At 44.3% G+C, this 25,191-nt stretch overlaps 1 protein-coding gene across 1 annotated transcript in view; it reads right to left on the reverse strand.

Moving 5' to 3' along the window:
• GLG1 (golgi glycoprotein 1) overlaps positions 1 to 20,690 on the reverse strand; it is a 100,380-nt gene extending 79,690 nt beyond the window's left edge. The window contains exon 1 of the mRNA XM_019535610.1: positions 20,293 to 20,690. Within this exon, the coding sequence (XP_019391155.1) occupies positions 20,293 to 20,670 (378 nt within the window). The 5' untranslated portion in view covers positions 20,671 to 20,690. The remainder of the gene's footprint in view (positions 1 to 20,292) is intronic.
• Positions 20,691 to 25,191: the final 4,501 nt, after the last annotated feature.

Raw genomic sequence — 25,191 nt, forward strand, 5'->3', positions numbered from 1 at the left:
CCTACATGGCACAGGATGGGCTGCAGCTGTGGGCCAGAGCCAGAGGTGGAGCCCACGCTATGCGGGGCTGGCAGCAGCCACACCAAATTTTGCTACAGCTCTGCTCCCAGCAGTGCACCCTTAGATGAAAGATACCCTATAAAAACACCTAAAAAAAGTTTAAATAACATTCAGAATCTGCTCCTACTCAACTGGCATAAAAAGTTCAATTCATTTTGAACAGTTTTATTTAATAAATGTGGATTACTGTTCTATGCTGACCCTCTCTCTATCCTCCCTACCTTCAACTCTGAGCTTAAGCTTGTTGTGAGGAGTTGCTTTGTGCTGTTAAGAAGCAGACAGGCTATGTTTCATGGGTGGCTGAAGTAAAACTACAAATATATATACCTTATCAGCTTATTTGGGACCTGTACCATAGCCAGAGAAAATGCAATTCACATTAATATCATGCCATCGCTTGCAGAAGATCATGTTTTCTTGAAGTAATTTCAAAAACCAAAGAAAACCCTGCAGCTTAGGAGACAATTACCAAAAAGCCTTCATTAGCAAACGAACATTTCCTAAAATTCTGCTGTCATAATTAGAAGAAATCCAAATTTTCCCTTCATAGTTTAAAAAGAATCAGTTCACAGAATCATAGAAAGTTAGGGCTGGAGGTCATCTAATCCAACCCCTGCTCAAAGCAGGGCCATGCCCAACTAGATCATTCCAACCAAAGCTTGTATGGCTGGGTTTTGAAAACCTCCAAGGATGAAGCTTCCACCAGTTCTCTGGTTCTGGTGTTTTACTACCCTCTTAGTGAGAAAATTCTCCCGAATATCCAAACTAAACTTCCTTTATTGCAACTTGCGACCACGGCTCCTTGTTCTGTCATCTGCCACCACTGAGAACAGTCTTGCTCCATCCTCTTTTGAACATCCCTTCAGGTAGTTGAAGGCTACTACTAAATCCTCTCCGCCTCCTCTTCTCTAGATTCTGCAGTTCCCGCAGTCTTTCTTCATAAGTCATGTCCCTCAGCCCCCTCACCATTTTTCTTGCCCTCTGTTGGACTCTCTCCAATTTGTCCACATCCTTTCTGTAGTGGGGGGCCCAAAACTGGACACAGTATTCCAGATGCGGCCTCACCAGTGCTGAATAGAGGGTAATAGTTACTTCCCTTAACTACTGGCAACACACCTACCAATGCAGCCCAATATGCGGTTAGCCTTGTTGGCAACAAGGGCACACTGCTGGCTCATATTTGACTTACTGTCCACTGTAACCCCCAGGTGCTTTTCTGTAGAGCTGTTGCCCAGCAAGTCAGCCCCCAGCCTGTACTGGTGCATGGGACTGTTCCCTCCTAAGTGCAGGACTTTGCACTTGGTCCTTGCTGAATCTCATGAGATTCCTTTTGGCCCAATCCTTCTATTTGTCTAGGTCACTCTGAACCTCCACACTCTCCAGCACATCTACTACCCCCAGCTTGGTGTCATCTGCAAACTTGCTGAGGGTGCACACTCTATGCCATAGTCCAGGTCAATGATGAAGTCACTGAACAAAACCAGCCCCAGGACTAACCCCCCTTTTCAAATATGGGCACTATATTTGCCTTTTTCCAATCATCCAGGACCTCTCCTGGTTGCCATGAGTTTTCAAAGATGATGGCCAATGGCTCTGCAATTACATTAGCCAACTGCCTCAGCACCCTTGGGTGCATCCAGTTCAACCCCATGGACTTGCACATGTCCAGCTTTCCTAAGTAGCCCATAACCCGTTCTTTCACCACTGGGGGCTGCTCACCTCCTCCCCAAATTGTGCTGTCCAGTGCAGTAGTCTGGGAGCTAACTTTGCCTGTGAAGATTGAGGCAAATAAGGCACTGAGCACTTCAGCCTTTTCTGCAACCTCTGTCACAAGGTTGCCTCCCACATTCAGTAAGGAACCCACATGTCCCTGATCCTCCCCTTGTTACTAACAAACTCGTAGAAACCCTTCTTTTTACCCTTCACATCCCTTACTAGCTGCAACTTCAAATGCGCTTTGACCTTCCTGACTTCATCCGAGTATGCCCGAGTTCTTATGACAGTGTGAAGTTCTGATAACATTTAAGTGCAATTCCACTGTGAAGGACTATAGTAAAGATCACTGCGTGGACTCTGTATTAGCTTCAGTTGTTTCAGTACAAATTTGTGCTGACTGAGCAAGAGACCTGTTCTTTAACTACCAACACTACAGACATAAGATGGGGTACGAAAGTCAAGTTCTTTTTGCTTTAAATCTCATAAATTGGGAATGAGGATTCTGCACCAAAATCCATCCTGCTCTACTTGCTGTGTTGACACTCTTGCTAAAAGGAGTAGTACAAATACATCACCAAAGCAAGCAAATGACCAAATACTTCCGTGGATTCAGTTACTATTTTTAAGTAGCCATTTTTTTGGCCATGACCTCCTAAGAGAAAAGAAAAGATCTTATACACACTGAAGCTTTGAAATCCCATTTGGATTGAAGTTTCTTCTTAACTGAATAAAACATTAAAGGAATAAATATTATGGCACTACTGTAGCCTTTAATGGTAAAAAAAAAAAATTCAGCAAATACACCAACACAGGGCTGTCCAAATGCTTAGCCTTCTGGGGCCACATGCACCAGAGGCCACACTTGTTGAGCCACAAGGTCATTGGACTATGTGGACACTTCCCCAGCACCACACTGCTGCACTACATGTTCATACAGGCTACACCTATCATACCCCCACCCCCCCGCCTTACAGATGTGCAAGCACAATTTCCCTGCCACCTTCCCCCCAGCTGCAACATGCAGGCACGTGAGCACAATTCCCCCCTAACTACCCCTGCTGCACCATGTGGTTATACACGCGCAATTAACCTCTTCCCACTAATGTAACGTGTGCCCCTGTCAACACCCAACCACACACCATTGCAGAGGGCACCCCTCCCCTACCTCCCCATGATATTTGCCATACCGACCCACTGCCAAGGCAGAAAACAGGAGACAAAAGTGGAAGAAGGACCCCAGAGACTCTCGTTGCAACTACAGCATGGGGAGGGGGGGGGGGCAGCTAGATAGGAGCCATAGGGGGCAAATTAGCCACTCAGGCTGCTAGCTGAACTGTCCTGTACAGGCAACCCCTGCTTAGTGCTCTTAATTGGTTCCAGAAAAACTGAGCATTAAAAAAAAAAAATGGAACTGCGCTAAGCAAAACCCATTTCCCTATAGAAATTAATATAAATAGAGATTAACTGGTTACTGCCTGCCCCACCCGCTGCAGCCTGGGCACTGGTGCTCCTGCTGCCCTGTTCTGGGTGTGGGCTTCCACTGGGCATGGGCCCCAATGCTCCTGCCCTCCGGCCTGGGTGCAGGCCCCTGCCGGCCCTGGCCCTGAGCTCCGGCTTGTGCCCCATGCTCCTTCCTTCTTTTCCAGCCAGTTGCCACCACACCCCCGCCCAGTCCAGCGCCATGTGCCAGTGGGGGCCTGTGCTTCTGTCATCCCACCCTAGACCCTCATGCCCACTGGCCCATTCACTGCCACTCACTCAGTCCCCACTCGCTGCCACCACAGCTGCTTCTCCCTGCCCACCTGCCTGCTGAAACTGATTCCACTGAGCACTATAGCGAAACTGGCTGAGCGCTTAGCGGAATCGAGTATCAGTTTTAAATGAGCACTATAGCAAAACAACACTAATGGAAACTGCATTAAGCAAGGGTTGCCTGTACTTACGGAACCTTACACCAGACCAGGCACAAGAATAGTTTATCCCAGTTAATCCACAATGTAACAAAATTAGTGTTAACTAGGCAGGAAATGTACTTTTATTAAAATGACTGCTACAGAGAACTGGTAAACATGAAAATACAGTTGTCCAATTCATAAAAATGAAACTATGTAAGAACAAAGGAAAAATTACTTAATATCAGGTCACACCATGCTTATTCCCCTTTTCTAGTAGCAGGTTAGTTTTGCATCCCCCCTCCCTCCCACAAAGGCAATGCCCCAAGGCTGTCTAGTCATTCCACTTCAGTTAAGTTACTTGGGCTCTGCATGGGCCCAGAAATTTGACAGCAGGGAACCTGTAGCAGAGTTAATTGCCACACACTGAAACACTGCCACCTCTCTCCTCTACCACATTTCTCCAGACACTTGGGGAACCCAACAGACTAAATAACACAGCTCTGCATATACTGATATAAACTATAGCCACATTAGCATTTGAAGATTTTTCTTTTTTAAGTATGCTAGCTGATCACAATCAATCCAACCTAGAGATTTCAGCTTCTTCCTCAGTCACTTATGTAAACATCAACTAGATTATTCTTGAAGGCCAAAACCCATGTTTGTATGTTAATGTGTTTTTCCCCCCACTTTGGAAGGCATCCTTCGATGTTCTTAGGCCTAACCATGCTTCTCATTTCAAGAGAAGAATGCCAATTGCCAGCTGCTGGAAGGATCCTAGATCCTTCAAATTATTTTTCCAGTATGGCCAAGAGCTTAGAAACCTCTCCAAAGAAAGAAATGCATCTTGGCTCAGATCAAACCAAGAGCTACAAACTAAAAAGAAGTTACTGAAGTCTACTGCTTCTACCGGTAAGAGATCAATCCAAGCAAAATACCAAGCAAACCAACACACTTACCACTTTGAGTAAAGCAACTCATTCTCTTTCATTACATCTGTCACAGAAATTTGCTCATTTCATTGAATTAGCACTACAAAAAGATATATACACTTGGTCTTGAACTATTACAGCTCACCTCTTCAGGAAAATAATTGCTACTTATGTTAGGCAAAGCAAGAAAAAAAAATCCTGTTATCTATTCTGAAAGGGCCTGATGCGTTTTACCCGGCAGGAGACATTTTGCCTAAATTTAGGCTAAGGATTCTCAAAACAGGGTGCTATGGCATTCTCGGGTGCCATGAGATCCTTTTAAAAGCATCCTGGGGTGCTGCACAATCTTTGCACTGTTAGGTGTGCAAACATACAGAATTCACAGGATAAAGACAGAGATTTCACATAGGAACACAGTGTCAAATCATTCTGACCTGCTGAGGTCCAAGTTCTTTGAAATAAAATAATTGCTCTATTTTTCTGTAATCAAAAGACAAAGGAAAGCTAATGAGTAGCTTTTTCCAAAGGATGTCTTGACCCTACTAAACAGTGGTCTTGGTCTGAAAAGGTGAAGAGCCACTGGCCTAGACACTTCCAGAATCAGGACTTCAGAAGAATCAAGGGAAGGGTCCAAAACTCCAAAATGTTGACCTTATGGGTTTACTAGTCTTGCTCACAAAGACTCCAAAGACAACGACACCAAGTCTTTTCTCTAGTTACTTTCTTGAGAACTGAATATTTCAGATTTCCATGCCAAGAAGTTGGCAATTTATACAAAGATGACAAATTTCTGCTGAGCAAAGAAGCGGAAGATGAGAAACTGAGTTTATTGTTCATACTTATTCTTACTGCAACCTCATCTAGCTCAATCTCCACCTGTGCTTCAAGACTGCTACCAGAATACAGAACTTGCTTCAGCTATAAGAGTTATAGCTAAAACTCAAAATAATGAACTACGTACAAAAGAAAGCTAGCAGATGGTATCTGCATTGGTAAACGATCTTAACATACAGACCAGTTGAAAAGCTTTGAGGTTCTCCTTTTAAATCTAGGGATTACCTTCTGATCCACAGTTTAAATGTGATGTTTCAGGATAACAATTATTACAGTAAATTTTCATAATCTGTAGATGGAAATTTATATTCAGGCAATGATATTTAGTACATTTAGATAAGCAATTCCAAATTTTGCCCTGCTTGAAAAGAAATCCTGTTTCAGGTCCTTACAGCAATTTGTTTTTAAATGCATGCAACCAAGTTTTGAAAACGCAGTGATTTAAGAATTCTTATTACAACCGAAGAATATCCCTACTCAAGGTGAATAGTGAATTCATGTACCAGACACAAGCAAAACACTAAAAATGGAAATTTGTCAAAAAACTGAAGATCATAATTGTAAGTTATGTTCAGCAGCGCCTCCTAGACAAAAAAAAAAAAGTAGCAGACAATTTCTGTTAAATTCACTTTAAAGTTGTTTTTCCTCATCAATGATGAATTTCTTGGAAGCTTCTGTGACTTCTGGGGCACTGAACAAGATGTCAGATTATTACTTAAATCATTATCCCAAACCCAACCCTAGTAAAACCCAAATCTGCACTTTCTACTTGAGGAACTGGGAGATGGAAAACCCATTTGAATTTCACGCGAGCTAACCAGGGTCTTGAACATCAGAAACACCCAGTCTACTTAGGGGTAATGCTGGACTGTACACTTCATTACAAAAAGCACATATTAAATACCAAAGCCATGGTCAACACACAAGACAGCATTCTGTGTAATCTCACCAATTCCATCTATCTAACACACTACTGTCTCAGCACTTTGTTTCTCTCTTGCTAAATGAGCATCCCCAGGTGGTACAGGCACAAGTCACAGTAAACATACTGACATCACCCTAAATGATACATGCAGAATCATAACAGGCTACATGAAAACTACCACTATTCCCTGCCTATAAGCACTATCTGGTGTAGCACCGCCTTACATTAGAAGGAAAGTAACAGGCAACATTGAGCAGCAGGTACAAGAGTCAAATGACTGCCACCAGCTATACAGACATCAACCACTGCATCATCGTTCCCCATCAAGAAATAGCTTTTTGTCCTCTACCATACTATTTACCACATCACCAGAATAAGCCAGAACTACCCTCTGGCAAAAAGAATGGGAGAAACCAGGCAACAAAGCTGCTGAATGGAGCTGGTGAGGAATTACCCCCAGTAAGGAGTTAGAATCCAGATCCAACTACAAATGGCATACATGGCAGAGCCTAAACACACTGAGAGCGAGTCTCAGCAGATGTAACTTGCTCATGAAATCATGGGGCCTCTACGCAACTGACTGCGTTTGTCAGGAGACACAAACCTTGGATCATCTCCCAAAATGCCTGTAGCACCACAATGCACCCTGCAAGATCAGGAAACACCAAACACCAGAAGCGGTGCCTGTGCAGAATACTGGGAACCAGGATGGGTTCATAGCAGGCAGATCCTGCCTGACTAAGCTTGACTTATTACTTCATCACATCGGTGATTCTTGTTCATTTTGGAGTCGACTAGGACTCCGAGATTCCTTTCCGCAGTTGTGCTACTTAGAGTGGTACCTCCCAAACTATAGGAGTGTTGATGATTCTTCCTCCGCAGGTGCTGACACTTATCCTTGATAAACTGCATCCTATTCTGTTCTGCCCACTTCTCTAGCCTGTCCAAATCCACCTGGATTTGCTTTCTGACCTCTAGTTTGTGTACCTCCCCCCCCAGTTTGGTGTTGTCTGCAAACTTGGACAGGGTGCTTTCTACTCCCTCATCCAAGTCATTAATGAAAATAATGAATAGTACCAGTCCCAGGACAGTCTTGGGACTCTGCTGCCCACATTTCTCCAGGCAGAAACCAACTTGTCCACCATCATTCTCTGGGTGAGTCCCATAAGCCAATTTTCCACCCATCAGACTGTGTAATAATCTACATTGCAACTGTTTATTTTATTTATAAGAATTGGGTGCAACACTGTGTCAAAGGCCTTTTTAAAACTAAGTAAACAACATCTACCTCTATCCCTTCATCCAAGCATTTTGTGACCCGGTCATAAAAACAACAGCAGCTTAGGCAGGATCTGGTTCCCAGTATTCTGCACAGGCCATTTGTAGTTGGATCCAGATGCTAACTCCTCACTGAGGGCAATTCCTTCTTGCATTATTAAGTGCATCAAACAGGTCTAGGGTGGTGATACTTCCTCTCTATGTGACATTGATCAGGCCGCAGCTGGAGTACTGCGTCCAGTTTTGGGCACTGTACTTCAGGAGGGATGTGGATGGCCTGGAGAGGGTTCAGATGAGGGCCACCCATCTGGTTAAAAGCCTACAAAAAACCCCCTATGAGGACCGATTGAGGGACCCAAACCTCTTCAGCCTCTGCAAAAGATGGTTGAGAAGTGATCTTGCAGCTTTCTATAAACTCCTGGGGGTGGACAGCAGGAAAGAGAGGATACAATGTTTACCAGGGCACCCATCGGGGTAACTGAAAGAGAGCAAATTTAGACTGGACATCAGGAAAAAAATTCTTTACGGTGAGGGGTCCTAAAATATGGAATACGAATCCCGAGGGAGGTGGTGCTGTCCCCTTCCTTGGAGGTATTTAAGAGGAGATTGGATAAGCACCTGGCTGGGTTCATCTGACCCCAGCACTCTTTCCTGCCCAGGGCAGGGGGTCGGACTCGATAATCCAATAGGTCCCTTCCGACCCTAACATCTATAAAATCTATGACCATATAAAAAAGTTGGACTGGAGACAAGACAACAACAAAGAACATTATATTTAGCCCACCTGAGATTTCAGAAGGTTGAATACAGAAATTCCATTAAAGAACTATATTTATAGCCCAAATAATTTTACAACAAACAAATGTGAACACTGGTCTGCAAACTGAATGCACCAAAACTATCTACAGCCCACAAAGAGACTCCCAGCTCTAATGGAGAGCTGAAGGAGTCAGATCTTTCTAGTCACTTAAAGAGTCCTACGTGGCCAGCATATTTCATGTAGCTTGTAAAAACTGTCATCAAGAGACACCATAAAATTCTGACAGTATGAACCAACGCAAAGGTCTCTACAAGCATAATTGCCAATATTTGATGATGCTTCAAAACCCTACATTGAATAGTCACTTCACAATGTTACATTATGTTTGCAATCCAAGATTCAGTTAACAAGACAAAACATCAGAAATTATGGGAAATATTAAACATTCCTCTTCAGGTCTCAGAACAAGTAATCTGCATTTGTCCTTATATTAGACAGAAAAGTTATTACAGTAAAAGCTGTGGTATCCGGCACTTTACCATCCAGAATGCTCAATTAAGCGGCATCTGTCATAGACGGCAATATATCTTGCCATGTGGCATCTTGCCACGCGCTTCTCATAGATCTGTTGTTTAGGGAAGCTTCAAGACGCTGCCAAACAGTGTCGCTAGCAGCAGTCTCAACTGTAAACATCTTCCACTGTGATTGTGCTGTATCGTGACTTTATCGCTGAATCTCTCACTCATCTTGCAACTATGGCCCAGTACAACTCTCAGATAACCAGCATATTTGATTAATCGGCACCCCCCAATCCCCACAGATGCCACATAACAGAGCTTTTACTGTATTAAAACATTAACCTCAAATCACAGAAGCAGAAGAAAACCTTTGAAAGTCTCTATTTCAAATCAAGGCATGGTTTCAAAGAGTTCCAACTGATTAGCCATTGTATTTCTTAATGCAAGATTAGGAAGTATGGGATCAGGCATCTAAACAAATCCCCAAGGCAGTTGTGTATCAACAGTGAAACAAGATGCCACAGGTCTCTCCCCAATTACTGAAGCGCTATTATCACAGACAATTTTAGAATTAAGAGATGCCTGTTGATATTCAGACATAGATATGCTGGGATATATCAAAAGTTTCAAAGGTTTCTGCTCATGATTAGTTGTTAAGAAGGACAAGTCTCCCATTTCCCATTTAAACTGTCTGCAGTAAGGTAAGTACAGGCATAAGAGTAGCAAGGAGGCTATGGAGGAAGGTGCTGAAGAGGGGACAGACAGTCTTGTTCAGCTGCAGGCTACCCAGTCTCCCATGCCTCCTCAGACATGGCTGGAACTTCCCAGGCCAGATCTGTAGGTGATGGTCCCTCTCCTACAGAATAGATTAGTGCATCATCATATTAACTGGTCTGGTAAAGGAAAGAGAATCAGCTTTCCTATAATATAGACAGTGGGAAGAATATCTGTTAATGAATACACCAAGAAAATACAGCTCTCTGTTTCATAACTAAGTTATCTCGTCATACCCAACAATCCCACACCAGAACCCTCAAAAGAAAATGGGAGTCGCTAAATTAAGAATTTTCGGCTTTTCTTCATAACAGAAGGAAAGTCTCACTCACTGCCCGTAAAACTTTCCAACTATAATACCACATAATTCAGAGACCAACAGGTAAGTTAAGTGAAGGCTGCACTAAGCAAATGACGCCCATAAGCAAAGAAATCATGCTAGAGGCAGCAACAAATCAAGGTACAAGAAGGGTACTGCGACTCAACACAACCTGGGGATTGGAGCAGTTTGAACAAGGGACTGGTATTCAAGTGTGACATTACAGAGCGCTGCAAATACTCCAATAGGTAAACCTTCAGCTTCTTCAGCATTGCTCCTAATGTCACTCAGGCTTCACTCCCAACTTGGAAAATCAGTTTCCTTATTACCTGCTTACTGACACTGCCCCCTGAACTCATCTCTGCTTAAATCATCTGTTCCATTCTTTATATACAACAGCATATTCCGCCTGTTGTTTCACTAAGCAACTGATGTGCCCTAAAACAGAATATTTACATGATTTGCTGCTTTCCCAATTTGATCTCATAACTAACTGCCTCTGGAGCAATTAATTCATAGAGGTCTTCTCTCCTAACACCCCTTCTCTTCTCTAATAGAGATGTACCAATAGAGATTTTTGGGGCCTGATACCGATAGCCAATTTTAAGAAGGCATATCAGCCAATACCGATCCAATTTCCGATACCAGCCTGGCAGCTTGGAGACCTGCCTCCAGCTGGTAAGTCTTGTATGGTGGAAGGGGATGGGTGAAGAAAGGGGCAGATCAAGGCACCCCGCAGTGAGGGAGGTGTGGAGCTAGGGCAAACACTGCCTAGCCAGGGCAGGGCAGGCACGGTACAGAGTTGCAGTTTATCCGGGGGGTGTGGCTCCCACTACTGCGTGCTGCTTGTCTGGGAGCCACTGGTCCGGCAGGTCATCCGGCGGCTCCCACTGCTCATCTGGGAAGGCATGGCGTGGGGCGGGGGTGCATGTGCCCCCAGACCTGCACAAGGCAAGCTGGGGCTGTGCTAACCTCTTCTTGGCAGAGCAGGGGTATGCTGGAAGGGGCTGGGGTGGGTAGGGGGTGTTCCAGCCACAAAATTTGCAATAGCTCCTTCCCAGTGCAGCCCCGCCCCACCAGGAAGAGCTTGGGGCAGCCCCAGCCCACCCCACAGATCCAGGCCCCCCCTCCTCTGTTCCCCCAGACAAGCAGCAGCAGGAGCTGCCAGACAAGCAGGTGAGGGCTGAACAAGCCACTGGATCAGTGGTGGGCGTGCGGCAGCGGAAGCTGCCCCAACCCCCAGACAAGCCACAGCTCTGTGCCGCACCCACCCTGTCTCAGCTTGGCAGTGCTTGCCCCAGCCCCTGCCCCACACCCTCCCTCACCAGCAGGGCCTTGATCTGCATCTCCTCCACCACCACACCAGACTTACCAAGCTGGAGGCAGCTTTCCATGCTGCCAGGCTGTGCTTCTTGCCACCTACGCTGCATTGTGGCTGCATGCATGCACAGGCCATTTAATCAGCCAAATAATCAGCCCGATATGGCCAATTTCCAATATAGTACATTTTGTTTATACCAGTGCCAATCCAATATTGGACCAACGTATCGGTAACACCTCTATTCTCTACTCATGCCTTCACTTTATTCGAAGTGGAAGTAAGAGTCAGTGCATAAATCAGAACAATACGACACATTTTACCTAGATCTGGTAGTCCCCTTCAAATCTCTTTTGGCTGATCCTCTGGACTTCCCCACTTAATACATTAAATGGATTCATTTTAGAGGTATGAAAGACCATTATGATCATCCTGACTGACTTGTACAAACTATAGCACTTTACCTAATAAATTCTGTATTGAATTAAACTAGTGATTCCCAGCCAGGGTGCCACAAGATCCTTTCACGGGTGTAACATTTGCCATAGCACTGGTAGATGTGAAAACATGCTTCACAAGATAAACCCAGAAGTTTCAAAACTGGCATCCAACGTACTAAAAGCCTTCTGACCTGGTGTGATCCGAGTTCTTTTCAACAGAAGAGTTGCTCTATTATTTTTCTGTAGTCAAAAAACAAGTGAAAACTCAGAGCTGGCATTTTCCAATGGGTTTCTTGAGTCTAAAAAAAAGTTGAGAACCACTGGCTCAGAAAGGGGTATTCTCTGTACAATCAGTAAAACCATTACCAGAATACTGTATTTTGTTCACATGATACTAGGTCAGAAATGTTTTTAACACTATAGATTCCTATTTGAAGTCTCTGGTTTTATCTTGTGAATCACATTTGCCCACCTAATAGTGCTAACACTGTATGGCACCCTTGAAAGAACACCAAAGTTCCCCAGTGTGCCGTTGCGCTAGATTCAGAATCACTGTTCTAAACAATAGCACCATTTAGGAGCCAGAACTAGACTAGGCCCTATTGCACAAGGCTTTGAACAAGGATTGTCCATCTATTTATTCAAAATAACTTACCTACTTTAAAATGTAAATGCATATTTGCAGTTAGAACCGAAGGAGCAATGAGAATGACTCTCAATTGAGAATTTTAATTAAGTATATATATCTACAACAAAAAAAAAACTACTTCTAGTTCTGCACAAAAGATTCCTTATAAACCTCATCATTCAGCTCTTTAACATAAATTGGATAGAAAGAGTGCCCAAAGAGTGATCAATTATTAGAATTTTTGTCACTCAAATTAACTACATGTTAGCATCAAAACCCAAAAAACAAATGCCAAAAGCACTGTACTATGGGTATTTTCTAATGCTTATTATAATTTTGCTTAATGGAATCAGCTACTTATTAACATCAAAATCAGAAACAACGCTCCACGTACAAGCTTTTTTCCCTGTTGGCTATCAGAATTAAGTCAACATGCTCATATACTCCCTGCACAGACTCCTATGCAACGGTCAGCATCTAGTGAATATATGTAACCATGGCACCTGCAGTGGCCTTTTATTTTGTCGTCACTTCGATGACTCAAACATTTCTCTGCCTAATACGATTCTAATAAGTCAATATTGCATTATAAAAAGTTCCTCATTATAGCACTAGCAGCTTACCCCACTTCAGCACTGCACAATTCTTTTTCAGTAATTTACATAAGATAACAACATTACTGCACAAATACCTAGGTAGACATACAAGAATAGTCTCATTAGTACTATAGCTAGAGACTTAATAAAATTCCTGCTGCTCATAAGGACTCATTAACAAAACACTGACACTAGCAGTATTTTACCAAACTATGAATAGTTAAATGCTTTACCTTATAACAAGAGTCTGTACATCATAATAGCCAGCAAGAAAAGTAGTTGAACAGGCTACCCACAACAACTCACAGGTGAATCTCTTTAATGGTAACATAAATGAGATAAGGGACTTGAACATGAAAGGACTTCTAAGACACTTTTTACAGAAGCACAAAGGTCCAACAGGGCTTTATTTAATCTATGACATTTCTGGTTCCACTGTAGGCATCACTAAATTTTACTTCCTATAGTTAAAGAAATAAAAAAAAGATTTTTTTCTTTAAAAACATAAGGGCTTTTCCTCAGAGGCTCCCCTGGAAAACTATTAGGATTATGTGCAATTGAAAAGGGAAATTAAGATTTTAAGCAGGAAGTCTTGTTTTAGTGTTCTTTAAGCCTGCATTTAAATTATGTATGGATTTTAACATTTAATTATTTTCCCAAATAAAAGGTCGATGCTCAAAAAAAATTGGCAGCCATTAAACTATTTGAATTAGCAACTAAATTCAGCCTTTACATTAAAATTAATGCCATTTTGTGAGGAAGTTGCAATGTGCATTTCTTACTATAATTGCTAATTTTACTTTACTTTTTTTTTTTTGGAAAATGGTAAATTATAAGATTAAGTATAGGATTAAAAAAATTCTACTGAACACGTGTCAAATTATTTAAGCGAAAACTGGAATTCTATTTTTAAAAAGTCTATAAAATACTTGTAAATTGTGTATTAGAGAAAAGTGCTTGGTGCATGGGAAACGTAAGAATAGTTTATTAAATGCATTTTACATTAGCTTAATTAAAAACTAGACTTAGTGAACTGAACCAATTCCTTTTGATCACTGTAGCCCTATCGATATCACCTCCCCCTCAAACACAGGAGCATTAGCAACAAAATCTACCCACTTGCTTTTGTACCCCAGTCCAGCAACTATGCATTGTGACAGCATAGCACTGGTGTGTGCTAAGGATCCTTCTAAACTACTTATTTTGCCTGAACTCTTACAATAGTAACGGGGAATGTCCCAGTTCTTTGCACCATCTAGTTGAATTGCCAGATTTTGATCTGACATACAAAATTCAGGAACAAGCAAGTGGGGGTTTGTTTCTCACCAGCAGTCCCAAGCTCAGCAGGGAGATGGCATAAACATGGCTTCAGTTCTCCAAGGACCTCATAAGCAGTATATGTGTCATCACTTCTCCATTTTTTCTTCATGCAATGGAAAACAAATTTTCCTTCTTTTCAAAGGTCAATTATTTTTACAATTTTGAACTGCCAGAACACACTGAAATGTAGAAAATATCGCTCTGCACCCACTGAAGAGAGTAATGCTGTCAACACCTGGTTTACCACTCTAACCATTTCTGGTACTGCTTGGTATCTTGAATAATTTGAAGAATGGTATTGGGTGCACACTGCAAAAAGTTGGAGGAGGCTCCAAGCTGAGTGGTATTTGGAGGATAGGATTAGGACTGAAAGTGACACTGATAAATTGAAAAAAAATGGTCTGAAGTAAATCAAATGAAAAGTCAATAAAGACAAGGGCAAGGTACTACACTAAAATTAAATGAACAAATACAAAATGGAGAATAAACTACCTAAGCTTTACTACTGCAAAAAAGAATGAGGAGGTAATAGTGGTTTATGTTTCATAAACCGAATACAAGTTAATACGAGTTAATGTGATGTTGCCAAAAAGATATCCCATACTGTGATGTACTAAATGGAAGTGCTAAGAAAATCACAGGGAATGACCTTTCCACTCTAGTCAGCACTGATAAGACCTCACCTGCAGTGCTGTGTCCATTCTGCGGTGCCAACTTTAAGAAAGATATGGACAAACTGGACAGAGTTCAGCAGAGAACCATAATCATCATTAGATGTTGTGAAAAACTTGATATATGTTGGTAGAACTGGGATTATTTATTCTAAAGAAAAGACTGAAGCAGGATTTGATGAGTCTTCAAATACAAAAATGGTTCTTACTAGTGGTGCTCTACTGTTCTCAACTGGGGATAGAACAAGTAGTAATGGGCCTAAACTGAAACCATGGAGACTAAGGCTGGCTACTAGCAAGAACTTCTAACTAGGAAGGTGGTTAAGCAGTGGAACAGATTGCCTGAAGAGGCTGCAAAATCTCTGTCACTGGAAGTTTAAGTGCAGGTAAGACAAACATTTGTCTGGGATAGTTTAGATAGGGATGATCCTACTTTGAACAGGAAGTTAAACTAAAATCACCACTTAACAGCCTTCCAGCTTTCCTTTGCTAGGATTCTATGACTGCAGATAATTCAGCATGACTTCCTTCAGTCCTGTAGTCTAGTTTTACTTAAAAACTTCAACAACAAAAAACCCAACCGTATTTAAATCTAGAAAGAAAGAAAAACTGGTTAATACCTTAACATTCTTTTTTAAAAGTAACATTTAAAATGATGACAACCAGGTTAAGTCAAAGGCCGTCATGTTTAACCCATGGTTTTAAGATGCTGCTGGTTAAATTCTTTTTAACACAGATTTGTAACACACTTGGGAGAACAAAAACATCTCTTTATGAAAACTGCACACTTCCAATCTGTCAACTAATGATACAAAGCTCCTACTCCAGTTCCCTGGTCTCCAGGAAGATATTTGGTAAAAGCCAAAAAACCCCAACTTATTTCCGGTATATCCAAGGTAACATCAGTCAATATTTAAATTAAAAAAGCCAACATCCAGGCTACAGTTACATGGCAAAAGCAAAAAGAATACAAGGATCCTTTCTTCCCCAGGTCACCTCTAAGCCCAAAGACTTTGCTGGGTTAGCATATTAAGCATAGGCCAAGTCTCCATTACTTAAAGATAAATTCAAGCTGCTCCACCTTCTCCATGTGTCATTATGGAGAGAAAGAGATATGTTGGAAACTCCTCGTAACTCAGGTAATTTCTATTTTTTTGAACTTCAAGAGTATATGTATCTGAAGAAGTAAAACAAACAGATCACATTTGGTTATCATAAATTATTTGGTTCTTCAGCAGCCAGACTGCATCAGCATATTAGGCCTTGGACACGCATCACATTTACAGAGATATATATGCCCATGCGAGCTACAAAAAGAGAGCACAAATACATTCTCACTATCTGTAATATCACTAGTATGACAAAAATCACCACAAAAATGTTCCTGTTTCAAACAGGAATTTTACTGTAGCATTATATTCTGCAGCACTACATGTAGGGAATCTCCTGGTCCCACATGGATCTGCTCCATGTTCCGTCCTCCAAAAAGGAGCAGTAGTTCTGCTTAGGAATCCTGCTGCTACCAGCATGGTGGCAGGGACCAGTGTCACTGCATCCCATAGCAGTGACAGCAACAGATGCCCATGGGTGGGGAGGGGACTGAGCAGGCCCCCACTGCCCGTGGGGGAAGGGAAGAAGCTGCTGCAGAGGAGAGGTCAGGTTGTCAGCAATTAAGCTCACTGATGGGCTCATATAAGGGCAAGGGGATCCAAGGAGCAACTCCCTATCATGCTTTAGCTAGACAGCACATGTTTGTGGCAACTTCATACTGGTCCACCCAGGGGGCCCTGCTGACCTGTACATACACCCACAGTGCTGAGGCACTTACACATTTATTTGCATCCAAGGTCTTTCTTGTCCTACAACACTGCCTCGTGATCCTGCTTAAAGGCTAATAGTCTATTGGGGTAGGCAAAGTACATAAAATCAGTCACTCAGTCCTCCAAAGAGCTTTCAAATGAGCTGAAATATAAAACGCTTTATAGGTTTTAACCATTCTTGGATTTTAAAACAGAATATAGTTAAACATGCTGCGTGTGAAAATAATGAACTTCAGTTATAGCTCCACAGACCAGACTGAATAATCCATGTAATATTAAATCACCACCAAGTTATATAAAGTGGAGCTAGGCAAGAAATTGTCCCCCCTCTAGTCTTGTTACTACAGCCTTATAATAGGATGTTATCCACAGACTTTCTGCTTAAAACTTCATCCCTTAAAAAAAAAGAGTTGGTTTAGATCAGTGGTGCTCAAGCACCTCTGGCCTCCTGGGATAGATGAGTGGTGTAAGGCTGGTCTACAGGTCAGGTCCTGTCCAGTGTCAATATTCAGGGCTGGTCTGCACAAGTAATCTCACACAATGACCCCCTCCTGCACACCAGATCTAGACCTTGTACACCAGGTCATGTCATGTCATGTCATGTCATGTCATGTCATTTGGACTGTACAGCTGTCCATGGGTCTGAAAAGGTAACAGTTGGGAAGTGGTGGCAGCATTAATTGCCATGGCTCTGGAAGCAACTAATGCTGCTACTGCTCCCCTGCCAACAAATGTCCAAATCCATGAGGAGCCCAACAGGCTGGATGACGTGGTTCTGAGGGCTAATCTGGCCCATGGGCTGGAGGCCAAACATCACTGGTTTAGATAAATGCCTAACGGCGTCATGTTTTAGCTTCTGCTATACAAATTCTGGTAGAACTCTCTGGCGTAAAAACTACTACTGTAGTAGAATAGCACAAACCGGCATGATATCAGGAGAGACAAAACAGACAAGACAGCGTATCTTCCCACATGCTTTTCAATGCTGTTTATCAAGGTTGTGAGTAAATTTATTGTTGACAGAGGTGAATCACAGAAGTTAAGGTATTTTAAAATGTATTGGTATAAGTTGTGGATCTTCAGATAAAATACATCAGGACCTCCCCATCAGGTCTATTACATAGCTAATAAGGAATTGAGTCTTTAGACCACCCGAGAGCCTCCCTTCACCCGCTGAAAGCTAAATAAGTACCCGGCTCTCTCCAAGATGCACAACTGCACCCTAGGCATGAAATCCCAACCCAACATGATTCTATGATGCCCTATCAGAATGGAGAGGTTTACTTTCAGTATTACTAGCCTTAGATGTCTGGTGCCTCTAGAGCTTAGAGAAACAATACTAGCAAGGTATTGAGATAAAGGAGTGATGCAAAGGATAGCAGGAGAACTAAAAGCCAGTCTGATAAGAAATACTGAAAAGAAGGAAAGTGAGGAGCAAAAATAATCCATCAGAAACAGCATCTCCTAGATGGAACACTATCTCCCAAAAATATCCCTTTAAGACTTCAAGGAGAGATAGAAGCAATAGGAAGGTACAAATCACTCATGGTACAGCACAAAGGAGTGATATAAGATTTATGAGTTATGTTCTATTTTGCATCATTGAGAAACTTGACATAAGGCTAATCAATGTGCCCTGTAAGAGTTTATCTAAATGGAACAGTTTTTAATTTGAAGTTAGACAATGCCTTTACACATTTTGTGCTCACATGCCCTCCAAATGGGATTCCATGAAGTCTACTAGGGATATAGTTAAAAAGGGGCCACTAGTAACTGTGAAAGGCTGTTTAAGAACTGCAGAAACAAGATGCACAATACAACTAATTAGAGCATTCACTTGGAATGCAAGAGGTCCAGGCTCAAAACTACTGTGATTCAGAACTCAGACTTGAACTTCAACTGCTCAGATCACAAGCAAGCGTCCTAACCACCTATCAATATCAACTGGCTCTGAGGCACAAGGTGCCTGTTTTATTTGGACTAGAAATTCCATTCTGAACCCAAAAAGCCTTTCTCCAGCAAAAAGTTCTCTTGAACTGGGCCATCTCTACAAAAAGGCTCAGTTTTCTACACATCAACATTTACAACTGAATTTTACACACATATTGAAATTTCTAACTCACTAAAATGTAAAGACACTGGGAAACATTTCAAATGCAACTATCTATTATACAAATTAAGGACTTTTTTTTTTATATTGCAAAATCTGTGCAAGCAAATTTCTAATCACTCCAAACAAACAAAACAAAAATCACAGACTTCTCTCCAGGTGCTTTCAGAATAGTTTTGATTGCCTCATCCAGCTATGCTTCTTTACTAGTCTCACAGATATACATCACATTTTTTAGTATAACCAACCCCCCAGCCCATCCCATTCACCAAGTAAAAAAATCATTAAAAAAAACAAAACAAAAAACCCAAAAACCCACAAGTGGACTGAGCTATGCAACCAAGAGCATCCCACAGTAGACTTCTGCTTCCTCTATTCCAGATGTTACCATCTACCAACTTCAATATAAGTTTAGGAAAAGAAATTAAATCTCTTTAAAATAAAAGTATAAATGCTGCTTTAAAAACAGAAGAGGCAGAAACACAAAAGCTGCTGCGCAGAATAGATCGTAGGCTCATGCAATGCATCCAATATTCTCCCTTTCCTTAAGCAGACTCTACCTAGTGTTTCAGAAGAAAGTAAAATCCTCAGTGCACCAGGGCAATTCTGCAACATGGAAGTCAGAGAACTGGGTACGCATTCTTCTCTCAGCATATGAATCCAGGAATAAACATAACACCCAACTTCATTTTTTGACCCCCACATCAGATCCCACAGTACAACCGCACAAAAGGAACAAGTCATCCTTCTTTTTTGTCTAAAATGTTACACTAGATTAATTTACTGGCTGTACAACAAGCCTAACTCGTATACAGAAGAGAAGAAAAGCCTGCTGCCTGACACCAGTTCAACTGGAGCCAACAACCTGAAATCAGACCACAGAGAAGTGATCCTCAACCAGAGGACCCTGGCACTGAGATCCTTTCAAGAGTGCTGCGACAACCTTTGGGCCGTTAAGAAGTGCACAAACAATTCTTAAGTTAAGGACTGCAAGCAGGAACCCACAGCAACAAGCCTGCTGTGACCTGGGCAGCCTTTCCCAGGTCTATGCAAAGAAGCACTCTAGTATTCTGCAGCAGTCAGAGGAAGAGTGAAAACTAAGAGCTGACATTTTCAAAGGGCGCCTCAGGCCAGTCAGGGAGGTGCCTCCCAGCTCGGCAGGTAGAGACCCACTGCCCAAGACCCAGGGAATGGAGCTGGGTCACCCACCCTGACCCAGCTGGCAGAGACAAGCCCGGCTGCAGCTGTGCCCAGGCAGAGGAAGAGGACTCTCCCTATCCAACCCCTGCCCACCGCAACACTGAGGTCCCGGCTCCCAGCTCCCCCACCCCGGCCTGATCCCACGCCTTGAAGTCATGGCCACCGGCCCGGCCCGCACCTCGCGCACGTCCTGCAGGCACTCGAGCACGGCCAGGTTGTTGGCCCAGCTGTGCTTGGGGCAGAGGCGCAGCACATCCTCGCGGCACTCCTCCTCCTCCGCCAGCTTCCAGCCACCACCCGACCCGCCGCCGCGGGGCCCGCGCCCGCCGGGCCCCAACCCGCCCGCCGCCGCCTGCTGCTGCTGGGGTTGCGGCTGGGCCGGCTGCGGCGGCGGCTGTTGCTGCTGGTGGTGCAGGGGGCTCTGGAAAGGCCCCGCCGCCCCCAGGCCGCCGCCGCCCGCGCCCTCCTGCGCCGAGAGCGAGAGTGAGAGCGAGAGCAGCAGCAGCAGCGCGGCAGGGCCCAGGCAGCGCCTCCGGACACGTCCGCACAGCGCCATCTTGAATCCGACACCTCGGACCGCCCCCTCCCGCGCACGCACCGCGTATGCAAATCCATACGCCGCCACGTTCTGACGCCACCGCGCTAGCCTGACGCAGCCGACAGGGCACAGGGCGGAGCTATACTCTGCGAAGTGACGCTCTCACCTCCCCGCATCGTGATGCTGGGGGCATGTCCCTGTGCCTGGATCGTGAGCGCCACTGCTAGGGGGCGAGGCCGCCAGCGCACGGCCAATCACAGCGCGCGCGGGTGAGGGGCCGCAGTGGGGGGAGGGCTTGCTCTGGCGTCTGGTGCCGCCCCCGCCCCAGGCGTCTTTGCCGCCGGCCCCTTCTTACAGCTCTTGACCATTTCCCCTGCTTGGTACCGCAGTGTTGCCTCAGTAGGCCAAGTTATGAGTTAGGCCAGGGGCGGGCAATTATTTTGGGCAGAGGGCCGCTTACTGAGTTTCAGCAAGCCATCCAGCCGCTCGGGGCAGATTGATATTAATTTTCTAAGTCTTTTAGGGGCCCCACAGGCCAGATAGAATGGAGTGGGAGGCCACATCTGGCCCCTGGGCCGCATTTTGCCTGCCCCTGAGTTAGGCTGTCCTTCCCTCCTCCTGCTTTATATTGTACCTACTCCACGAAAAGGCCACGGTGTCCTGCAGCCCCTGAAAGGACATCACTCCATACATTTCTCCTTTCTCTGAGCTGCCCAGTGAGGCTCTCCCTGCAAACATCAAGCCATTCTGCACCAAAGCCCCCGCGGTTTGTACAGAAATATGCTGATCTCTCAGAGCTACGAGGCAGCTGTTCGGAGTAACACACTTGTCTTTCCTTCAGTGTTTTCTTCTTGACATGGTCAGGAGAGGTGCCAAGTTCATGAGTGGCACAGCTGCAACTCCTCCCTCGACCCCACCCTGTTCAGAAAAGTTAGTGCCTACCAGTAATTTATACTGGGAGCCACACTGACACACAGTCAAAAAAAGAATAGTTGCTAATCCCAAAATAGGCATGGTTCTTTGAGACCTTGCAGTTTGAATACCACAATTTACCATCCATCCCTGCTGTATAGAATTGCAAGCAACATGAATTATAAGACAAAATGACAACTGTTTTGGCTTTCATACTTTCATTTGGTAACATAAGATGTTAAGAGGTGTGTATGAAGTCTCACGGACACTGCTGGTTGAAAAAAATCTGATCCTGCACATTTGAGATGCATGCATACCTACGGTGTGATCCACACTGACTACAGCTTGTCACAGACTGTTACTGCAGAGTAAGTCACCACTGTCTTCCTATTCTATAGGGCAGTGGATCTTGACCTGTTTGGGCTCAAAACACCCCTCTGGAAGATTTCAGAATTAGCAGCCTCTCATTTAAAAAACTAATATAGTATAAATATTATAACTCAGACATTTTATTATTATTTTAGGACAATAGGACAATGTCTGTAGGTAATCTGTTCTAATGCCTAACTACTCTCATAGTTAGAGAGAGCTTCCTAATATCCAACCAAAGTTTCCTTTGCTGCAACTTAAGGCCATTCTCATAGTTCTGTCCCCTATAGCCAGAGAGAAAAATCTTATTTCCATAGTCGCTGTAATTGCCCTTCAGGTTTTTGGAATCTGTCTTCAGTCTTCTCTTCACCAAACTAAATAAACCTAGCTCTCTCAGCCTTTTCTCATAAGTCATACTTCCAGGCCTCTAATAATTTTGCTCACTCTGCACTGAACTCTTTCTGATCTGTCCACATCCTTCTTGAAGTGTGGGGCCCAAAACCAGACCCAAATGAGACCTTGCCCAGGCCAAACAGAGTGCAAAAATAACTTCCTTTGAGTTGTAAGCTATGGTCCTGTTAATACTACCCACTGTGCTGTTGGCTTTTTCCCACACAAGATATGGAGCTTATCTCTACTGTAACCTCCAGGCCCTTCTCTGCAATACTGCAGCCTAGCCAGTCCTTCAATCCTTCTCCAGTTTGTACTGGTACATGCAATTATGCTATTCCAAGGTCAGGACTTTGCACCTGTCCTTGCTGAATTTCACCTGACTGATTGAAGACAAGTGCCTGAAGCACAACTGAAAAGTAGTCCTTCCAGTTGATGAATTGGCAGCTATGGTGCACGGGGGCAGGATGGTGATGTGTGTGCCATTAAAGGCCCCTATGCATTTGGGGAACCTTAAGCTGACAAACCCATTCACAAACCCCTGTGGGGTTGGCAAGGCATACAATATGCAATTGGATTGCCATACACCTTCTGCTCTCCTCCTCCAGCTATCAACTTGCTCCTGATGAAATGGTTTGCCATGGACCAGATGCTGTCTGGAGTTAGGAGCTTCTGTGTAATGATGGCAATGTGCTTCTCCATGCATAAGGGCTGCCTCATTGCCATTTGCTGCTGTATGTGTGGAGCAAGCCTGGCACAGATCTCCATAAGGAGTCCCTGGACATATGGATAGAATCATAGAAAATTAGGGTTGGAAGGGACCTCAGGAGGTCAACTAGTCCAATTCTTTGCCAAGGCAGGATCATCCCCAATTAGATCATCCCAGCTTTGTCTGTCTGGGTCTTAAAAACCTCCAGGGATGAAGATTCAAGAGCCTCTCTAGGTAACCTGTCCTAGTGTTTTATTATCCTCCTAGTAAGAAAATTATTCCCAATATCTAACCTAAACTTCTCTTGCTATAACTTGAGACCATTGCTCCTTGTTCTGTCATCTGCCACCACTGAGAACATTTTAGGCTCCATCCTCTTTTGCACATTCCTTTTGAAATAAGACCAGTTCCCTCAGTCTTTCCTCAAGTTATGTCTCCCAGGCACCTCACCATTTTTCTTGCCCTCTGTTGGACTCTCTCCAATTTGTCCACATCCTTTCTGTAATGAGGGGGCCCAGAACTGTACGCAATGCTCCAGATGTAGCCTCACCAATGCTGAATAGAGGAGAATAATCACTTTCCTTGATCTGCTGGAAACACTCCTATCGATGAAACCCAGTATGCTGTTAACCTTTTTGGCGACAAGGGCACACTGCTGCCTCATTTTCAGGACACTGTTCACTGTAACCCCCAGGTCCTTTTCTGCAGAGCTGCTGCCCAGCTAGTCAGCACCTGGCCTATTCCGGTGCATGGGCTTGTTCCATCCTAAGTGCAGGACTGTGCACTTATCTTCATTGAACCTCATGAGACTTCTTTTGGCCCAATCCTCCAAGTTGTCTAGGTCACCCTGAATCCTAGCTCTACCCTGCAGCATATCTACTACTCCCCCCAGCTTGGTGTCACCTGCAAACTTGCTGAGGGTGGACTCTGTGCCATCTTCCAGGTCTTTGATGAAGACTTTGAACAAAACCAACTTCAGGACCAACCCCTGGCCCACTCCACTTGATACCAGCTGCCAACTCGACATTGAGCCATTGATTACTACTGTCTGAGACCAATGCTCCAGCCAGTTTTTTATCCACCTTACAGTCCATTTTTCCAGTCAATACTTCCTTAGCTTGCCTGCAAGAATGGTGTGGGAGAACGTACCAAAAACCTTGCTAAAATCAAGGTATATCATATCCACTGGTCTCCCCACACCGACAGAGCCAGTCACCTCATCATAGAAGGCAATCAGGTTGGTCAGGCATGACATGCCCTTGGTGAATCCATGCTGACTGTTCCTAATCACCTTCTTCTCCTCCAAGTGCTTAGAAATAGATTCCCTGAGTACCTGGTCCATGATTTTTCCAGGGACTGAGGTGAGGCTGACTGGTCTGTAGTTCCCTGGATCCTCCTTTTTCCCTTAATGGCAACCAGCCTTTTTTGGCTGATACAGCCGATAATGTCACCAATAAATGTTGTGTGCATGCACACAGACACAGCATGCACACAGCCAGGAATGCAGCTGGGCAGCTTGGAGAGCAGCATCTGTCCAGTAGGGCAGGCAGATTGAGGACCCCACAGTGAGGGAAGGAATAGGGCTGAGGCTGGGGTGGGGCAGATGCTGCATAGCCAGGGCAGGACAGAGCTACAGACAGCTCAGTTGGGAAGGTGGGGTGGGATGGCGGCTCCTGCCACTGCACAACCCAAGCATGGCCCCAGCCCCTCCCCTCCCCTCCCCCCTGCCATGAATAGTCTGGCACAACCCCTGGCCCCAAGCCCACAGCAGGCAGCACACCCTCACCCAGTACACATATCCAAAGGGCACATGCCCCCTCGTGCCTCCCTTGGGGGTGCACACAGCGGTGGGAGTCACACCCCCTACACCCTCTCTCTGCATCCCCCCCGAGACAAGCCACCTGCGGTTCTGTCCCAGCCTCACCCTGCCCTGGCTGGGCAATGCTTGCCCTTGCCCCACTCCCTCCCTCACTGTGGGGGCCTCAATCTGCTCCCCCTCACTCTCAACACCCCTTTCTCCCCACAGACTTACCAGCCGGATACTGCTCTCCAAGTTGCCGGACTGCATATAACCTATCAGATTGGTATCAGATGATATGGCTGGTTAATAATCGGCCATCGGTATCAGACAAAAAAATCTTTACTGGTACACCCTTAAT

Source organism: Crocodylus porosus, unplaced genomic scaffold (genome assembly GCF_001723895.1).
Source record: "Crocodylus porosus isolate Cpor-Errol unplaced genomic scaffold, CroPor_comp1, whole genome shotgun sequence".
In the NCBI taxonomy this organism is placed as follows: domain Eukaryota; kingdom Metazoa; phylum Chordata; order Crocodylia; family Crocodylidae; genus Crocodylus; species Crocodylus porosus.